The 19,522-nt window shown below is 50.3% G+C and overlaps 1 protein-coding gene across 1 annotated transcript in view; it reads right to left on the bottom strand.

The window, feature by feature from the left end:
• Window positions 1-18,616, bottom strand: part of Heg1 (heart development protein with EGF like domains 1) — an 84,153-nt gene extending 65,537 nt beyond the window's left edge. The window contains exon 1 of the mRNA XM_050159820.1: window positions 18,205-18,616. Within this exon, the coding sequence (XP_050015777.1) occupies window positions 18,205-18,442 (238 nt within the window). The 5' untranslated portion in view covers window positions 18,443-18,616. The remainder of the gene's footprint in view (window positions 1-18,204) is intronic.
• Window positions 18,617-19,522: the final 906 nt, after the last annotated feature.

The raw sequence follows: 19,522 nt of genomic DNA, 5'->3' as shown, positions 1-19,522 counted from the left end.
AAAAAAAAAAAACCATCAGATTATCTATAAGAAGAAGTACACCAGCCACTACAGCCATGGAAGCCAAAGAAAAGACAGATCAACTTTTGCAGTGTGCTGAGAGAAAACAGTTGGGAACTGCATACACAGCAAAGTAATCTTTCAGAAGTATCCTGAATCTTGTAAGATGACTGTCACTCAAAAGTGAGTTAAATGATGAAAAAAAGAAATAAAAAGGAGGACACGACTGCTCCTAAAGGGGTTGAGGTTTTTATTATGGCTTTGAGGAAGGATACAGGTAGAGGCAGAGACAGCTGGGAGATCCGGTGTGAATATGGCCAGACTGAGCTGGGCCATTGGAGGAGAGGGGTTAGGAGGGCAAAAGAGGAGCTGCTCACCAAGAGGGGCAGCCTGGGCCAAGAGACCAGTCAAGAGGTAAAAGGACTAAAACCTGGGTAATCAGAACGGCTGGATTATATAGGGGAGGGCAGCACAGTGCCTGGGCTGCAGAGTTCTGGGTAGGGGGCAGGGCATGCCAGTCCTGGCCTGTAACACGTATGTACTGAGAGATGCTGGGAGAACCTGGTGGTCAGCTTCAGCTTCGATCAGGTAATAGGTAATAGGCATCTCAGCTGTTTGCCCAGGGTTTGAGACCTAACACCTCCACTAAAATAAATTGCAGAGGTTTGATTTCAAACAAGAAAGCAACCCTTGACACCAGACGCAAGGAGAGCCGAAGTGCAATGTGAAGAAGGGTGCGCATCTCAAGAAACAGTGACTTTATTTTTTAAAAGAATGTCATTTTTTTAAGTTAATGGGATTATTAAAGTAGAACCAATCTTGGCTGACAAGTGTGTGCAGGGCATGGTTAGCGTCATTGGTGCAGAAGGGTAACTCCACTGACCGTATCTAAAGCTAACCCTGAGCAGAATTAGGCTGTGTCACGTCCAGCCTGGTCTACTTAGAAGGACATAAAATTTCCACAGAGAGAAATTAGTGGGCATCACTCAAAACCAAAATAAAATAAATAGATATGGACAAAATTATATATGGGAAGAAGAGTTGAAAGTGGTCAGACAGTTCCACTACAGCTTTGTAAAATCCATTGACTCTTTAAACTATATGTAGGCTTAATAAAAATAAAAGCTAAAGAGGGACGATTAGGACATGGCGTATTGGCACCCTCGCCTTGCCTAGAACTATTTTAATATTTGGTTGCCAGTTGGTGGTGACGTTTGGGGGGGTTTTGGAGCACAGCCTTGCTGGAGGAAGTGCATTACTGGGGGTGGGCTTTCAAAGCTAAAATCCTCTTGCCAGTTTGTTCTCTGCTTTGTGAGCTCTCTGCGTCCTGTCCCTGCCACCATGCCTGCTGCCTGCATGCTTGACCCCACCACTAAGAACACCAACCTTCTGAACGCAAACCAAAATAAACTATTTTTTCTCTACGTTGTTTTAGTCACGGTATTTTATCAGAGCAACAGAAAAGCAACTAATGCATCCGGTGTCTTGATCTAAAGACCCAAAGGCTGGAAACTTGCAGAAGTCATTTTGTAATGACTTTCACTGAACCCCCAAATGTCCTCTCAGTAGGTGGTCTGTAGCCCTTAAACGCTAAGTTGGTTCCTGAAACTCAGATGTAGTGACGTGAGTTGGGACCCCAGTGGCATTTATAAGGCATGAGCATGTGAGTGGCTTGTGACTCCATGGCCGAAAGCCTCATGGGATTACTTGAGTTTAGGTTGCCCAGATGTCCAGCCTCAGTTGGTGCCACCTGTGGATATGACTAGTGGCCCAGGCAAAGAGACGAGGCCAGTGAGCATCTCTCTTGAGCATCCAGAGACAAGAAGCACTTTGAGTCTGTACTACTGCACTGGGTGGCCCGAGACCTGTTGGCCATGGTTGGTCTCAACCTCTATTAGCGCTGCCTAAATTGGTAAGAAGCCAGTTAGTGTCTCTTTGTGCCCTGGGCTCTAGCTTTTTCCCTCTTTAGGATCAGAGGGATCCTCCGGAAAGCTCAGCCAAAGCCCGCCCATTTGCCTTGCAAGCCCGGCTTTCTTTGTGCCAGAGACAGTCACCCAAACCCCATTCAAGCCCATGACTACGGTCACACCAACCGCCCGAGCTGAGTCTAGACTCGGCCATCCTTCCGAACAAGGAATCCATCCTTCCGGGCTCAGCCACCTGCGTCATGCCAGCACGTCCCCCTGGACCATGAATGGAGACTAACAAGAGAGTTACATGGCCTTGCTTGGATGTTTTCCCTCTCACGTTGACAGCTTCCACTTCTGCAGCATCTTAATGTTCTAAATCATCTGCTTAGGTACCGGCGTTCATGAGGGAAGCTGGCACAGCCTGGAATCGGATTTCCTAATTAGCAGCTGTTTCAGCAGCAGACTCCTCTGAGCCACATCCCCACCCCCCATCGTGTGTGCGTGTGTGTGCGCGCTCACTTGTACGTTCAGCTAGCCTTGTTCCTAAGCAAAATGGGCCTGTGCTATTTCCTCCTGGAGATCTCACCTCTACCCTCACCATCCGGTCCTACAGAAGGCCAAATGTCACGCACAGTCTGGTACCAGCTCATGTTTGGGGGCAGAGTGGAAGAATGAGCCCTTTATTTCCCCATCTCTCCAGCTTCGGTCCAACACAGCCACGTGTTAGACGTTTTCACTTGCATTGCCTCATGTGAGGACTGGGACAGTCCTGGCAGGTAGGTGTCATTATTTGGCACGTGGGGAAAGTAGGAAGCAAAATGATGAAGCGATTGGTCCTTTAGCGGCAGACAGGATATGGACCGAGCTCTCACGTCACTCGCCAGCTGATTCTATGAGGTTTCAGGGCCTTGGCTGGTAGAGTTGAAGGAAACAAAACAAAACAAAACAAAAAAAAAAAATCCCTCTGGCCTTCAAAACAGGCTTTAACAACGTGGCCGACCTTGTTTCTCCCAAAGAGTGAGATGGTGCCTGCTGCATGGGCTTTGAAAGCAGACTCGGTGTGGCAACAGCTTCAGTTATTCTCTGGAAGTCTGAGCAGGAGGATGTCTAAATCAGCTTCCAGCAGAGATGAAGCCTATGGCTGCTGGAAGGAACGGCAGTAAAGACAGTGGAGTGGGCACAAAGCCCAAGTTTCAGGGGAACAAGAAACATCTGCCTCTCAGACACGAAGTTGGGGTGATGCTGTGACTTCCAGCTGCAAACATCTGGTTAATGCCTAGGATGCTGATGAGGAAGAAGGGCAGCAGAGAGGATAAGAAGGCGCAATGGAGGATCAGGGTCCAATTTAAAGGATTTCAGACTGCCAGGAGGAGCAGAGCCAGTGACAGGGACACAGACATCCAGGGAAGTCAGGATGAAATCAAAAGCAGGGCCTATGAAGAGGAAGAAGGTGTTGTATGCTGAAGGGGCCACAGGAGGCCCCGGAACCGGTCCCGCAGAAAGTCCATTCAGGTATCTACTGGTGATGGGTGATGGTCTCATTGCTAGGGTTAAGGCTCACAAGGAGGGTCTGCAGCAGTACCACCCTCATCCCTACCTCGAGAACTCCCCATCCCCACTTCCCCTTGGAGCTTTCCCCAGATCCTGAACTTGAAAAGCTCCCTATGAGCTGTGGTTTTGACACCTTGCCTCTAATTATACAGAGTCCAGCAAGGGGGACTCATGCCTATGAGTTTCTTTGTCATTTTAATGGTTTCCCTAAAATTCGACTGCTCACGTGGTGAGGAGAGAAAAGTCCAGGGAGTGGGAACTTGTTTTCTCCCCTCCTTTGATTGCTTTAGTGTGTGGACTGCCACAGACTGAGGGGGGTAGAACACAGCTCATAAATACTGCCCACAGGACTGAAATTCTGCTTCTATCCTGAGAACCAATTAGGAATCCCACACAGTTCCCTACCCACAAAGCACTTTTTTTTTATAGGAGAATTTAAGGGCCCTAAATTGTCCTTTTAAATTCCAACAGTCTAAGCAGGCAGTCATGAGGGTAATTCTTCCCTCTTTGATGCAAGAGGAAACTGAGGCACAGTATTAAAGTTACCAGCCAGGTTAACTCAGAAAATGGTAGCAGAGCAAAGGCTAAAGCCTAGGTCTTTATGTCAATTAATCGTAGATGAAACCAGTGGGGGTCCAGAAGAGAAGCCCAGTCAGCTACAGTGTGTGGCCAGGTCACTCTCGACACCATTGCTTTGTACCGTTCCTTCTGGCCAAGGTCGGTTGGGTTGCCATCGACTCCCCCCCCCCATTCCTCCCCAAAGGTGACCAGGTCCTTTAGAGATCATAGTAACTAATTAAGTCTTGGCCTCAGATGGCAGGACGGAGGCTCAGGAGGGAGGATTACAGTTCTAAATCCACTGCCTAGCTAGGGAGCAGAATGTATGGATTCAAAATACCTGCTTTTACACCCATAGGATGGCTACTATTTAAAAAGGGGAAGGAAGGAAGGAAGGAAGGAAGGAAGGAAGGAAGGAAGGAAGGAAGGAAGGAAGGAAGGAAGGAAGGAAGGAAGGAGCCGGTAAGGATGTAGCAAACCTGGAGTTCGTATGTGTTGCCAGCATGGATGCAAACTGGGTCCGCCAGCACGGAAACAGTATGGCAGTGCCCCAAAAACATAAACACAGAGTTTAAATAGAATCCAGCGATCCCTCTTCTGCCTATGTAGCTTACAGGAATGACAGCAGAAAGCCACTGCAGAGGTACTCACAGCAGGCAGATGGTGAAAACAACCGGGGGATGACGGGGTTAACAAGACGGGGTGTGTGCAGCTACCAACCCTAAAAACCCAAGTGAAACAAGCCAGACACAAAAGGACAAGGACTACTTGCGTCCCCTCATGGAGTACTTGGACTAGAAGCTTCATGGAGCAGAGGTGGCTGGGGCAGGAGGTCAGGGATTACTACTTAAGAGTTTCTGTTTGAGGTGAAAAGTTTCTGGGAATGGATGGTGGCTGTTGCAACATTGTGACTGTTGAACGGCACTTAGAAACGGCTAAAATGGTAACTTTCCTGGGAGGTATATTTAGCCACATTAAAAAACAGAACATATATTTTTACTGAGCACCAGCCATAGGCAAGACGATGAGGGCTGCAAGGATGACTCAAACAGAGACGTTGCCTCAAGGGCTGAGCTGGGTAAATAAAACATCTCAGTCCCTCTGGGGTGTGAGAAGCTGCCCAGAGCAGCAGAACCTGTGCCCTGGGAGTTTATGGGGCTGGAAAGCCTTCCTTCCACTCAGAGCTGCCCTGGGGGGCGGGGAGCTCCTCAGAGGGACCTCACAGCCTTCCCCCTCCCAGGAACCCTCCAAACAAGGGGCATTTCATACCGGATGGTCAGGGTGGGATATTCTACAGGCTGGAAGGAACCCGGGGGGGGGGGGATGTCAGGAGGGGGGGCGGGTTGTAATCTCCCCAGAAAGGCAGCCGCCTACCCTGCTTGGCTACTCCAGGCTGTGTTTTGATCTGTGGCTGCGGATGTAATGATTTTGGGTGGAGGACGTTTAGGAGCCAAATGAGTTTGTGTGAACAAAAGACTCAGCTGTCAATGTGGACAGTCCAGGACTCTCGGGGACATTCGCTTCCTTCCTTGTTCTTATCCTAAAAGGAGTAGCCCTTAGAAAAAACGTTCACATTGCAAAGCCTCTGGATGTGAGGTCTGAGGATGACATTCGAAAAGAAAAACACGAGTCCCTTGGGATGGGCTCCAGTAACTCAAGTGTCAAATTGACAAGGCGTACCACCCCCTGCCCGTGAGAGACAGTCTCTGTCAGCAGTTCATAGCGGCCCTTCCTCTCCGGAAGAGGCAGGTCTGAAGGTCTGAGCTCAGCCAGGACAAGGGAGTCCCAAGACTGGGGTCAGCCTCCCAGAACCAGAGCTGGTCAGGAGGGGCCCTGAGGACCACTATGGGGGGGGGGATGGAGCCTACCCAGGCAAGAGGAAAGGCTAAAAAACCCTGATCAGGATCTCTGCTTTAAAAGTAACTCACAGACAGGGCTCTTTTCTTTTCTTTTCTTTTCTTTTCTTTTCTTTTTTTTCTTTTTCTTTTTGCCCTTGAGGCAAAGTCTCAGGGTCAAGGGGCAGAAGATCTCTACTCAGCTGAATAAGTACACACTTTACTTATTGCAGAAAGAAAAGCTTTCTGCAATGGGTAGTCTACCTTGCTTTTTTTTTTGTGTGTGTGTGGGGGGGGGATATCTAATCTTGAAGCCAGTCTTTTCTTTGCCTCTCTCATCCTTTGAAAAACAAATAAAAAAGGCAGCAGAGGAGGCTCCTCGGGCAAGGGGGACCTCTGGAAGGAACTGACACTGGAGGCCTGTGCCACGCCTGGCCAGCGCTGAGGAGGGCACAGGGCAAGAGCAGGCTCCAGCTCCTGTGTGCGCTCAGTGCTCGCTCACACCCAGAGAGGAAGCTGTGGCAGGCCTCCACCAAAGGAGACCTGCCAGGTTAGCGAAACAATACAGAGGCAAGGAAAAACATCCTGGTTCGGAGGAGGAAGAGGGGGAGAGGAGGCTGAGAAAGAGCAGGAAGAAACCGCCTGGGCCTGCTGTTGTGAGTCGGACCCGTGACTCCGGCTTCAAACATTTCCACAGCCCTGTGGGCGATTTTTATAAGTCCTGCAGATAATTTATTCTTAGACTTCTGTGAAGTGGCCCTGGCCTCAAGGGCCTCAAGGGAATCATAGAAATATAATTTGTTTACGCCTGTTGGAAAATGTATATGGCGGGCTCTGGTGGGCACGGAGCTCAGACAGAAGGAGGGGATCAGGGTCACTGGTTTTCCCTGGGTGTGAGACCAATTAAAGAATGCCAAGCTTTTTTTTTTTTTTTCTTGAGACATGGTCTTTCTGGCTCTTCCTGGAACTTCATTATGTAGATCAGGCTGGCCTTGAACTCACAGAGACCCTCCTGCCAAGTGTTGGGATTAAATGCATGTACCACAATGCACAGTTTACTAGGAAGTTTCTTTAAAAGGTGTCCACTTCCTTCAAATAGGCTTCCCCCGGGTGGGCTTCTAGGGTGACTCACTGAGGACACCAGACAGGTTTTATAGCACAAAGGAGACCACTACCTCTTGCTGCCCTATGGAGCCCACAGCCGAGAGGAGCCTCGGGGTTCTGCTGGGACTTGGGAGGAAGGGAGGATGTCAGCGAGGAGAGGGAATGGTTGGTGGTGACGACTGGCAGACAAGAGAAGAAATGACAGAGGTGTAGCGTGGACGGGAGATGAAGGGCCATCAAGAGCAAAAGGTGAGCAGGGGAGAAAGGGTGTCACCTTGTAACTGCTACCTGCGGGTTTAAACACGTGACCTCATCTGCAGCCCGCTGAAGGAACAGGACGGAGCCGCTGAGAGGAGCAGACGCATCTAAGAATCATCCCCTCAGAGGAGGCAGGTGAAGCCCAGCTGGTCTCCCATCATACCTCTGTCTACAGAGACCTCTCTGCCTAGCATGTCTCTTTCCTCCAGCCTTCTAGCAAAACCTGGTTGTATCTTAGAACCAGTTCAGGAACTAACCAGCTCTCTCTGCCCTCAGGTCCCTCAAGAGACAACACCAGCTGTGTCCAGGAAGGAAACGCTCCCTTAGGATTCCAGGTTTGCTTGGTGAGACAATTTTTGTCTACCTGACCACATGCTTACTTGCTGGTTACATTCCTATTTCTCTTTTGAGAGCCTAGCTCACAGGGGGTTCTGTCTAAAGAACCCCTGGGTGAGCTGGAGGCTGAAGGTTGAGGGAGTATCTATCTGGGAGGGAGAGAAGGAATGGGAGGACTGGTCACAGCAAGCCAACCAGAGACACGTGAAAGGACAGAGAGACAGTTTACAAAAGTCACTGCCGCTGACAGCGAATGCCATGCCTTGCTCCTCTTCCCCTCATGCTTTCTCCCCATCCTCTCTCATGAAGCCCCGCCTTAGACTAGACCAATGGTCCATTGTACGGCGTGAGGAATAAACATATGTGTACATGCTGACCAGGCACATCTGTGTGGTTTTATTCCACACCTACAACCATGAACTCAACAGGACTGGTTCTGTTATCCCTGTGTTACAGATGTGGAGGCAGATCCAGAGCAAAGGCCACGCCCGGGGTCTTTGCATGATGACTGAAACCACTCACTACGTTGTGGGCGCCTTCCCCGTCACAATCGTTAAGAAGCAGGAGAGACATTAATAGCCCCATCTTTAACCTAACTCTTAGACACTAGGAAGCAGCCCTACCACACAGCTACAAGTAGAAGGGGCTAATACCAAAAGTCCTCCAACCCACGCCGGACCTCCTGAACCACTGTTGGATTCTCGTGGCCATAACTCTACCAGACAGCGGCACTCTGTGACCACAAGGCAAGACTATACTAGAAATAATTCCTAATAAACCACCACCCTCACCTACAAAAGTACGAACCTCTTCAAAGATGTCTCATCGGGACAACACTTCCTCCAAGGATGCTGTTCTTGCTCAAACTGCTTCTAAAATCTGCTGATGCTTATGATGGGCACATGCTCACACACACATACACACATACTTAAAAAGAAACCTTTCTTTTAAAGGATCCCCAGAGGTTTTGGCCTGAGGAGAACACTCGCGGTGCACAGGGGTGCAAACCTTCTCTTCTTACTTTGTGGTCACACACCTTTGGTCACCTGCGTCCTATCACGAACACTCTGTATGGGATCATCGGGTCTCAGATGGTCACAGGCCAGGGTGGCCACGTTGAGCTCTTCTGACTTTCAATCTGGCTCGTGTCGCTCGGTTTTAAGCTAAGGGTAGGTAAGTCAGTAGGGTTCCAGCATGGAGGAAGGCCAGGTAACCCTTGCTCTTAGAACTGGTACCCTGTCCAATAAGACACCCAGAGGATGAATGTGTGCAAGGCAGGGTGTTATGAACACAGTAATGACACTGTTTGTGTTTAGTTTTCAATCCAGCCTGACAAACCTAAACACATCTTGGAAAAGGAAATTTCCAAAGGACAGCCTCCATCAGACTGGTGGGAGGGTCCAGCGTACCTGTGGGCAGTACCACCCACGGGCAGGTGGTCCTGGGTTCTATAAGAAAGCAGGCTGAGCAAGCCCAGGGGAGCAAGCCAGTGAGCAGTGACCCTCCACAGCCTCTGAGTCAGTTCCTGCCCCAGTTCCTGCCCTGACTTCCCTCAGTGACAGATCATAAAGTGAAACAGACCCTTTTCTCTCCAGTTGGTTTAGATCCCCCCAACAGAAACTAAACAGGTGCCGGGTGCAAACAGGCCCTAGTTTCAGCAGTAGACACATTGGCAGTATTTAGAGTGTTTCCTGGCTGCCAGCTGTGGGCTTTACAGGGTGGCCGGCCCCATACTCCCTGGGGAGGACTCTTTAACTGTTCAACTTACCCGATGAGAAAACAGGGCACCAAGAGGCTAAACACCTACCAAAGTCCCATAGCTGGTAAGTGGACATGACAGGGCTTGAACCACAACTTTGGTCTGTAACAGTAAAGACAGAAGGACTAGCCACACACTAGCAAGATACGATCCCCCCAAAAGTCTTACCCCATGGCCACGATAAATGTCATGGTGGCCCCAGAGGCTCTAAGGATGAAACCCATTCCCCATCGGAAGCTATTCTATCACCTCTCAGGGAGAGAAAACAGTGGCTTTTAACATTGCTTAACTAGTCACCCCTTGCTCAAGGGCCACCCCTCCGGGTGACAACCCAGCATTTTTCTCCTGGGTTTTTCTGTTCCTGCCTGAAACCTATATGCCTCTAAGGATGGAGGTGGCTGGATGCCCTGGAGAGCCGAGTCTCTATCCATCTACTCCTTGGCCTTTACCTCCCAACTTACCAGAAACATGGAGGAGAAACATGTACGCTTACCACAGCCACCATTCCACTTTTGGAAGCCCTGCTCCTTCCTCACGTAGAGAGGGCATTTCTGAGTAAGAGCAGAGCCCCTTCTCATGCCTTGCCCCGCAACGCCAACAGCCCCAGGAGGGAGAAACACGGGGGTTCACCCAACTGCCATGCTGTCTCACCCACATGCTTTCTTCAAAAACTGTACACAGTAAGGGGTAACAATGCTATCAAGTTCAAGTACCCCAGAGCTAAAACATAAGGCAGAGAGAATGTGTCTGTTTTTAGCAGCCTCTGTAAACTTAGCAGATGGTCTCTGAGTTCCCCAAGGGATTTGGTAGCCACAGCCCTACAGCATGTGGTACAGCCCCCGCTACAGTCCCTCTAGGGCACTCAGAAGGAAATGCGACCTTCCAGTTTTCCTGGCCCTTCAGGGTCCAATCCCCATAGCCAGCCAAGGTGCCTTCCTTCCGATCCTAAGGCAGATGAGCTTGGCCCTGCATTACGGCATTTGCAATGGCCGTCCCTTCTGCTAGGAAAGCTCTTTCTGTTATAGGCAGGGAGGGGACACCTTGTGTCAAGCTTTCAGCATCTACACATACACTGACTCTCACACTGACTACTGGCTATGGTGGTTGCTCGTCTGCGATCCCAGTACTTGGGAGGCTAAAGGATTAGAATCTCAAGTTCGAGGCCAGTCTGGGCTACAGGGTGGAACCTGGCCTCAAAAACAACAAAGCCAAACCAAAACACTGCCTGCTTTGAGTAGCAAGTGGGATTGGAGTCCCACAGAGGTGGTAGGGTCGGCCCCGCAGAGCTCTTAGAGGTTTTAAGGTAAGAACAGAGTGACCTGAATCACGTCTTAAGATTACGGTGGCTTTCCTGAGCATCAGTTAGTGGGACAGAACGGATGGGATGAACAAAAGATGTGGAGGGCAGACTCCTGGTGCCTTCTGGGAACTAAACCAAACTGAATTGTTCTTCGCCAAGGGTTGTAGAAGGTGAGGGACGGAGACAAGCGGAGGGTGACATTCAGGCTTCCGGGCTAAGTATGTGGATGCTGCACTCTGCCCCTGATGGGAAGAACTGGGGCTGGATGACAGGTATGGAGGGGAAAATCAAGGGATATGGATGTCTCTGATTTTCTTTCTCCATTTCCCTGACCACTTTGGCCACAGGGATGCCACGTGTGAGGCTTCTGCACCTTGTCCTCTCCCCAGGCCCCACTACCAACAGAGTGGCATTCTTCAGCCTCTGTCTTCCCACTCGCCCTGTGGTCATGAGCCTGGATGGACCGGAGGAAAGGACACGTCCAGTAGACACGCACTAATTTACACTGTTACTTACAAGTACACTGACAGGCTGCCGGGCTTCATGGCTAAACCGAGTACTGTATTCTTCCAATTCAGAGCTAGCCTTCAAACCACCCCACCTCCCACTGTGCCTCCACGCCCTAGCTGGCGCCTAGGCACTGCCTCTTCCTCTTGTCATCTAGACTGGATGCTCTCCACCCAGGCAGAGCTAGTTTCCTCTTCTCGTGGCTTCAACAACTGCCCCTCCAGGGCTGAACCTGACGGTGGCCTCCCTAGCTCAGGCTCCCATTATCAAAGGACTGCAGAATTCTTCCACGGGGACCTGCAGAGGGTCTTTACAATCAAGAGCTGCAGGAGGAGATACTACCTTAAGGGCAGGGTGACTCCTCTCCATAACTTCCCCTCCCCCCCCCTCTCAGCATCTCCTTGGCTGGCAGCCTCTGACCCTCCTGTGGTCCCCTAAAAGGCCTTTGAGGCCTCTCCCCCGCCAATTCTCACAGCCCTGTTTTTAGTCTTTTCCTCCAAACTCATGGATTTAATACTTGTTGTTAGCCTTCCACAAGTTCCAAAATACCTTCTGGGTTGGAGTGAAGGCAGATCTGCCAGGGTTCATCCATAAGATCCCAACAACAGACACAAATAAGCGTGAACACACACAAGACACCGCACTCTCCTTGGAGGCCACGAGGGCTTTATGTGGACAGGACAAGATAAATAACAGGATTCCGAGGCTACTGTAAGGGGCCACAGTCCCCTTTCCAGGCTGTGTTCAGTGACTAATTATTCTCAACCCCAATTCACGTCCCCACGTCTTCTCCTCTGGCCCTTTTGGCTGTTAATCATATCTATGCAAAAAGACTTGAGTTAACGGGACCAGTCTGACAGCTGTCAATATATGAAGCGATAAAGAAAATGTATATAAATTAACTTTGATTCAGTCACCAAGAATGAAATTATGCCAGGGAAATGTATGGAACTGGAGATAACATAGAGTGAAATAAGCCAGACTCAGAAAAACCCAAGACCATTGTTTTCTTTCATGTGTGTGTACCTATGCACATACATACACAGAAGCACAGATATGGACACACAGACACAGACATACACAGACATAGAGACACACAGACACACACACACATACAGACATTGACAGACAAACAGAGACACACAGACATTGACACACAGACACAGACAAACAGACATACACAGACACAGAGACACACAGACACACACATACACACACAGACACTGACACACAGACACAGACACACAGACATACACGGACACAGAGACACACAGATACACACACAGGCATTGACACACAGACACACACATACAGACACACACACAATAAAGGGCATGAAAACAGACTGAGGACTAGCTGAGGGTAGAAAGGGGACAGTGGGAGGGAACAAGAGGGTAACATGAACAATGTATAATAACATACATGTATGAAAATGTCACAATGAAACCCATTATTTTGTATGCTAATACAAAAGTATAAACAAAAGAAGAAGGCAGTCTTGAGCTTGTCAACATGTGGGCTTCTGCTGATGCCAAAGGCCTCTCCACATCTGTCTATCTGCATCCAACCAACCTTCCAAAGCGCAACCCACGCACTCCTTCCTCACAAGGCCTCCCTAGCCCTCCAGTCCCTCCAATCTCTACCTCCACATCATGGCCTCCTCTCTCCTGATCAATCCTTTGTTTGGTACCACCTTGGAGCTTTCTTAGGTTAGGAATCATTACTATACTTTAACAGCTGTGTTCCAGCAAGATAATCCCGGGGGTGGGGGTGTAAATGTGCCTACAACCTCCATACCACCTGACACAGCTCTCCATACATAGTAGGGCTTCAGTAAATATTTTCTGATTTATAAACCACTCGAATAAGACATGAATTGCTCGCTCTAGTGATGGGGAAGCTGTCAATCACATCTGGCTTGAGTATGGCCATCTGGAGCCAGGTAGATAGATAAATGGGGGTAGAGAGGTGCATGGGCTCTCTGCGCCCACAGTCATCGCCTGGCCCGTTTGGACTTTGGATTTTCTCCGGTAGCATGAGTTCCCCGTTTTCAATTATTAAATTTTATCTGTTGTTTTGAGCTGGTCTGGTTATTTTAGAGTACCTATCGAATATGTTATCTCCAACACTCTAGCCTTTTTGTAAGATCGGGGACCATGATTAGAATGAGGTGGTCATCAAGATGTTGACAACCTGCAGAGGAAGGTTTTTAATATAAAATTAGTTATTTTTAGTGTTTTGTTTTGGTGTGTGTGTGTGTTTTCTTATGAATACAGGTGACTGTTGAGATCAGAGGCATCAGATCCTCTGGAGTTAGAGTTACAGGTAGTTGTGAGGTTGCCCAGTGAGGTTCTGGGAACTGAACTCGGTACTCTGAAAGAGCAGTACGCACTCTGAACCACCAAGCCATTCTCCAGCCCTGAGAGGGTTGATGTTAGATGTTAGGATTATTTTTATGAGGGGAGACATCTGTCATACTCTGAGAAGGAGGGGAGAAAAGACAGGACAGGAATCTCTTTGTTTATGACTACGGGAAAATGAAAAGTGAGTGGCCAGAGGGGGCAGCGACATGAAAATGAAAGTGATTTGACATCTTCTGAATGTTTTCCCATGCAGCAGAACAGGTACTGATAGCAGCTGACAAGTGTCACACAGCGTTAGTCACTGTCCCATGTGCCCAGCTAAGCGCCCACAGAATGTATTTACTTCAGGTGCCCATCACCTATGCACACGTGCGTGCATGCGTTTGTGTGTGTGTGTGTGTGTGTGTGTGAGAGAGAGAGAGAGAGAGAGAGATCATAATAACAAACATAAGATATCATTCTATACATGTATAGACTTAAGTCTTTTTTATGAGCATTTCCCCAACCACCCCCCCCCACACACACACTGCTCCTAAACAATAACTTTTATTCTCAAGACAGGGTTTCTGGGAGCTATCCTGAAATTCACTCTGTAGACCAGGCTGGCCTCGAACTCAGAGACCCGCCTGCCTCTACCTCCCAAGTGCTGGGATTGAAAGCAAGTGCCACCACCTCCTGGCTCTAAAACTAATAATAAAATCTACCCACTTTAGGATCAGAGGTTCAGAGTGTATAATGTTCTTTTAAAGGATCTGAGTTCTGTTCCTAGAACCAACACTGGGCGGTTCACAACCACCTATAACTCCAGTTCCACAGGATCTGATGCCTGTGGTCTCCACAGGCACCTGCATTCATGTGCAAACACACACACATATAATAAAAAACAAATAGTTTTAAAATTATCTTTAAAAAATCTCTCTTGTCAGCATCTTGATCACCAGCTCATGGTCCCCAATCTTAGGCAAAGGCAAGAGCAAGAATGGTGAGCTGGAGAGGCCCTAAAGATCTATAACAAGGTTGTCCTAGCCTATGGGTGACGAACAGACCTTGTAGCATGGTGGGGTGGGCTAATGAACTTGGTTGAAATTAGCTTAAATCCAGCATCCTTTCTTTTCCTTGTGACCTAACCTTGCTAGGCTTCATTTCCCATAAAGGGAGAATAAATGGGAAACAAACACGGTCCCCTGGCAGGACTGTTTGGAGGGTGAAATGGGGTAAGAAACGTAAACATGTTGACTCCACATAGGTGCTCCAAGGGTAGGGGTTAGTCTTTCCCTGTTGGCTCCTTCGGGTTCTTCAAAGAAAGGTACTGGTTATAGCTCAAAAGCCCTGCTCATATGGAGAGGATGCTGGGGCAGAGGGAAAACACTGAGGAAGGCAGTGAGTAGCTAAGGACACAGCAACTACCATCTGCTGTTCCTTCTTTCCTACTTCAGATAAGGACACTCTCAGACAGCTGGCCAATGTCAATGGAATACAGAACAAGATCACTAGGAGGTAAAGGGTCCCGGGCTTGTTCTAGGGCTAAGCAAGCAGTAACTGCCCAGCTGATATGGGTACAACGAAGTCTCCCCTTGTCCACACAAGTCAGCAGGTGTGCAGAAAACACGAGGTCAGCATCTGCATGCACCAGGAGAGAGGTTTGAAGAATGAGGCTTTTCAGCACACCCCCCCCACACACACACACACCAGGACCCTCTCTGTACCTGTGACAGCCTCTATCAAAGAAACTGGCATCCTGATGCCCGTAACCACCTCTCAGCCTCAGTCCGAAGGGTCACATTCCTGGGGAAAGACACTCTCCCATCCCTGAGAGGGCTGACCCTTCGCCACCCAGCCTTCATAGCACCCCACAATGGTGCCGGTGGCGGCCAAACTAAATGATGAAGTTGGGCCAGAAGTTTTATAGTGATTTGGGAACAGCCAGTTAACAGCTCAGAAGAGGCTGGGCTCATAGCCCTTCCTTTAGGGAGCCACATTTTTTAAAGATTAGTATTCCTTGGACTGGTTACTTAACTACTTAGCATCTTCTCCCCTATGCGTGGGACAGCTCTTTCCTTCGGTGGGAATTCTCATTATGAGTCCAGCCTCCCTTCCTGCCTTTCTTCCACCATGGGCAGATATCCCAAAAGCGTGGCCTGGGGACCGAAAAGTCAAACGCAGAACTCAGCTCAGAGCTGTGGCTGGGGGTCCTAGGTCATAGGGAATGAGACAGAAAGGAAGCATCCAGCTCTCGGCCTCCTTTCACTGACGGATGAAGCAACAAACACAGCGGAACAGAGTGACAGGTGGGCACGAAAGCAAACAATGGCTATCCAAACAGGGGCTGCTCTCCTCCGAGGACAGAGCAAACAGCCACCCAGCAGTGAGAACCTTGAACTCTGTGGGAAGAGAAGAGCTAGAATGACCCACTAGGAAAGGAAAAAAAACTCTAGTCCCTGCTGCTCATGGGGGGATATTTATAGTTGGAAGCCCAGACTAAGATGGCCAGGTACTGGCCACCAGCACCCATAGAAGTGTCTCAGGGCAGTTTCCCCAACTATCAGATTAAGGGCATTATTTGTGTGACACAAGGCTCATTGCTTTCAGGAACACCCACCTCCCCACAAACCGTGTGGACACAGAGCATGGATGACCTTCTGTCCTGGTGCCAGGGAGGCGGACCTCCTCAGATGTGAGGCCTTGCTTAGTCTTCTTACTGAGCGGTGTGTGGTGGCCAATCAAAGCGGGCCAGGAAAACCTTAAGAGGATATTGTAAAACTCTGGCTCTCTGAATCACGAATCGCTGCGTATTATATTTGTGTGTTTGTTGCTTCCTTCTTATCCTACGTGACATTGTTTGAGGCTTTAGCAGAAACCGGACAGAGGCCATGCCTGGATCCTTGGCCACACTGGTAATGTTCTGCCGTTTTCAACAGGTCCTGGATTTTACCTCTTCCCAACTTTCTCTTCAAACATCCCTGACCCAGGTCGGGCTCAGTTAGGGCAGCAGAGGGGAGGCACCAAGTGAACAACGGTCTGCTGGGACACGAGGAGATCAGGAGACCTCCCCAGAGAAAAATCTGGATTATTCCAGTTCCCCCCCCCCAGGTTCCTCCTCTCCCTGAAGCCTCTATCCTGATCACCCCCAAAATAAACGAAACAGAGAAGGCTGCAAAGTCAAGACCTTGGCCACTACGGAAGCATGAAAGCACAGCTCTCTTAAGCATTAATTCCTACCTGGTTTTTCCCCAGTTCAGCTGCCACAAGAGCTGGGGAGATTCCCTCCCTGCCTTAGGAAGGGCAGTCCTGTGTCGGCCTCCTCAAGCGGGACCTCACAAGACAGCCACCCTCCCTCAGAGCCCCCCACAAGATGGAGCCTTCAGCCAGAGCACCAGCTACTGACACCTGCCTTGGGTTACCGAGTGGCCCTCTGAGTTAGCAGTCCCTTACACACCACTGTGTCTGGAGCATCCCACAGAATGCCTTCCAGGATCCCTCAGTTACTTTTCGACAAAGGGAAAGTCTGTAAATGTCTTCCATGCTTGTAATTCTTTTCTCAGGAACTCAACTAAACATGGGGCTGCACAGCCTATGTCTATAAGGACCTTCAGAGCTGCCTTCCCCTCCTCGGCTGGTTCCTCAGTTTCCCCATCTTGGGCCAGTGACTCAGGTTCACAAGGACCAGGCAGTCTGTGGAGGCGAGGGTACTGTTGAACTTGCCCTTGAGGTTTTATAAGGGTAGCAAATCTTTTCTTACTCTACTCTAGGAAGTACCTCTACGTTGGGAGGACGAGCAAGCTGGCAGAAAGTTTGGGAACCATGCAAGACAGATAAGAGAAGTGGAAAGAGGACAAAACCTTGCCAGTCCCAGCCCTGGAGCAACAACAGAGTCCAGCGCGTGTCCCCGCATCTCTCACAGGAAGATGAGTGGCTAACAGCACCTAAACTGTGTCCACGGCACTTTGTATTATTTTACTTTCATTTTGCCACACTATCACCAGAAGGCTACGAGGAATGGGGTCCTTCCTCTTCACAGACGGGGAAACCGAGATCTAAAGACAGGACACTGCCAAGGTCATAAGGGCATTGCATTAGAATTCCACCCAGGCCGTGGCATTTTCTCCCACCAGAAAAAGGAACTAGAAACAAAGACAGCAGGAACAGGAGTTGGGTTCCCATTCTGTGACCAGCACAGGCAGCGCCTGCCTGCAGAGCAGCTGGCTGGGGAGGGAAGGGCTGTGGGACAGTCCCTAGTGTCTTGTAGGGGTTCAATATCAAAGCTCCCCACCCCCCACTCCAAGTACCCCTGCTCTTAAGGTTGATTAGGTAGCTCGTTTTATTTTCTAGGGCACCCTTTGTCCTTCATGACATCCTAAGTGCTAGAAGCCTTTCAAACTCCCAAATCCGTTATTTACTTATATTGAAAAGTCAGGCTCTGGACCTCGAGAGACCAGTTCTCCGTCTGTCGGGGGAGAAAAGGCTGGAACGGAGGGACAGTAACCAGAAGTTACCACCCCACGAGGTGCGAGAGGGACAGGGGTGTGGGCTACCCCATGAGAGAGTTTTCTTCCAAAGCTCAGGGAAGGGACGCATGGGTACACCGTAGTAGCCAGGGACAGCGTCTCTCTCACCAGGGCCACCTCTCACAGTTCCACCCGCCGGGGTCCACGGAGCCGCGGCCCGGACGGATTATCCCCGGAGCACCCACGCCCCCTGCCCCACGCTAGTGGCTCTCACTCACCCTCGTTCACGCCTCTGGGGATCCGGCCAGACCGTCCCCGCCGGGTCGTGACGCCGGGCCCGGGGGCCGTGTGTCCGGGGCCAAGCGGCGAAGGCGGCCCCACGGCCTGGAGGAGCGCGTGGTTGGCCGGGGAGAGAAGGGGGCCCCGCATCCTGGGGGTGGCGGGCGGTGGCAGCAGCAGCAGTAGCAGCACCAGCGGCAGCGGCGGCGGCCACCGCGGGGTGCGCGGTGAGGCCATGGTGGCGGCGGCCGCCCGCGCTCACATGCCGGGCGCCGGGCCGAGGGCGGCGGCGAGAGGAGCGGGATGCGAGCGCGCTTTCAGCCGCAAAAGTTGTGCGAACCGCGGGAGGGTGGAGGCGGCCCCGGCGCCACCACACGCCAATCAGCCCGGGCGGGTCGCGGGGCGGGCGGCTCCTCCTCGGTTGACATCACCGGCCCCGCTCGGGGGCCCGGGGGCGGGGAGAGGGCAGGAAGAGGGCGGGGGCGGTCTGGGTCCCCGGGGTAAGCTCACGGAACCCCCGGGTGAGCTCATGGAGCCCCCGCGTAACTTTTGTCATGGGCCCACACTCTGGAGCATCGCTTTGGGTTTTGGAGAAATAGAATGGGGTGGGGGCGGGGGCGGGGGCCCTTTCCCAGCTTCCCTGCTCCTTAGCCACACAGTAGGTCTGTGAAAAGTAGGTGTAATTGATGCCAGGTGAGTATTACAGCGTGCTTTCAGAGGGCAGAGAAGTGGAGCCTAGACCATGCTCCGCATTGTGTGCCTGCCTGCATTGCCCTTAAGGATCTGAAGAGGCCCCAAGCCACCGCTGCCCTTTTGGGTCCCCAGCGCTAGTGATAAGCTTTTGTCAGCCGCACTGGGTATCTGATGTGAGAACCCTCATCTTTAAGGTTCACAAGCTTGGTTCCCAATACTGTCACAGTCTTTGGCTTACACCAGTGTTCTGCGGAGATGTCATTGCTGGGACATTCAAACAGTCCACAGGGAAAAGAAAACTGTGAACTGATTCTGAGGGAAAGGCAAACCCATAGCAAGGAAAAGGACAGCAAAATGCAAATTAACCAAAACTGATACACAGCCTACACTGAAGTTGAAATGAAACCTTTAGGGGAGATGTTCCAAGACTGGGTGTCAATAAATTTGCTTGGTATTTCCAGTTCTGTGTGTCCTTATTCCCTGCTCTCAGAAGACAAATGACACAATGCCCAAAATTTAGGACCCAGATCTCTTAGTTTGTAAGTAAAGAAAGAGCAGCCCAAAATGGGGAACCAACTTGCTTGAGACTGTAGGAGAACCAACAAAGGATTTCTCACTGGGTGA

This window comes from Alexandromys fortis, unplaced genomic scaffold, assembly GCF_014885135.2.
Source record: "Alexandromys fortis isolate MF-2015 unplaced genomic scaffold, M_Fortis_MF-2015_v1.1 scaffold_119, whole genome shotgun sequence".
NCBI lineage: Eukaryota > Metazoa > Chordata > Mammalia > Rodentia > Cricetidae > Alexandromys > Alexandromys fortis.
The sequence above is the reverse complement of the archived record's forward strand: the minus strand, read 5'-3'. Positions and strand labels throughout refer to the sequence as shown.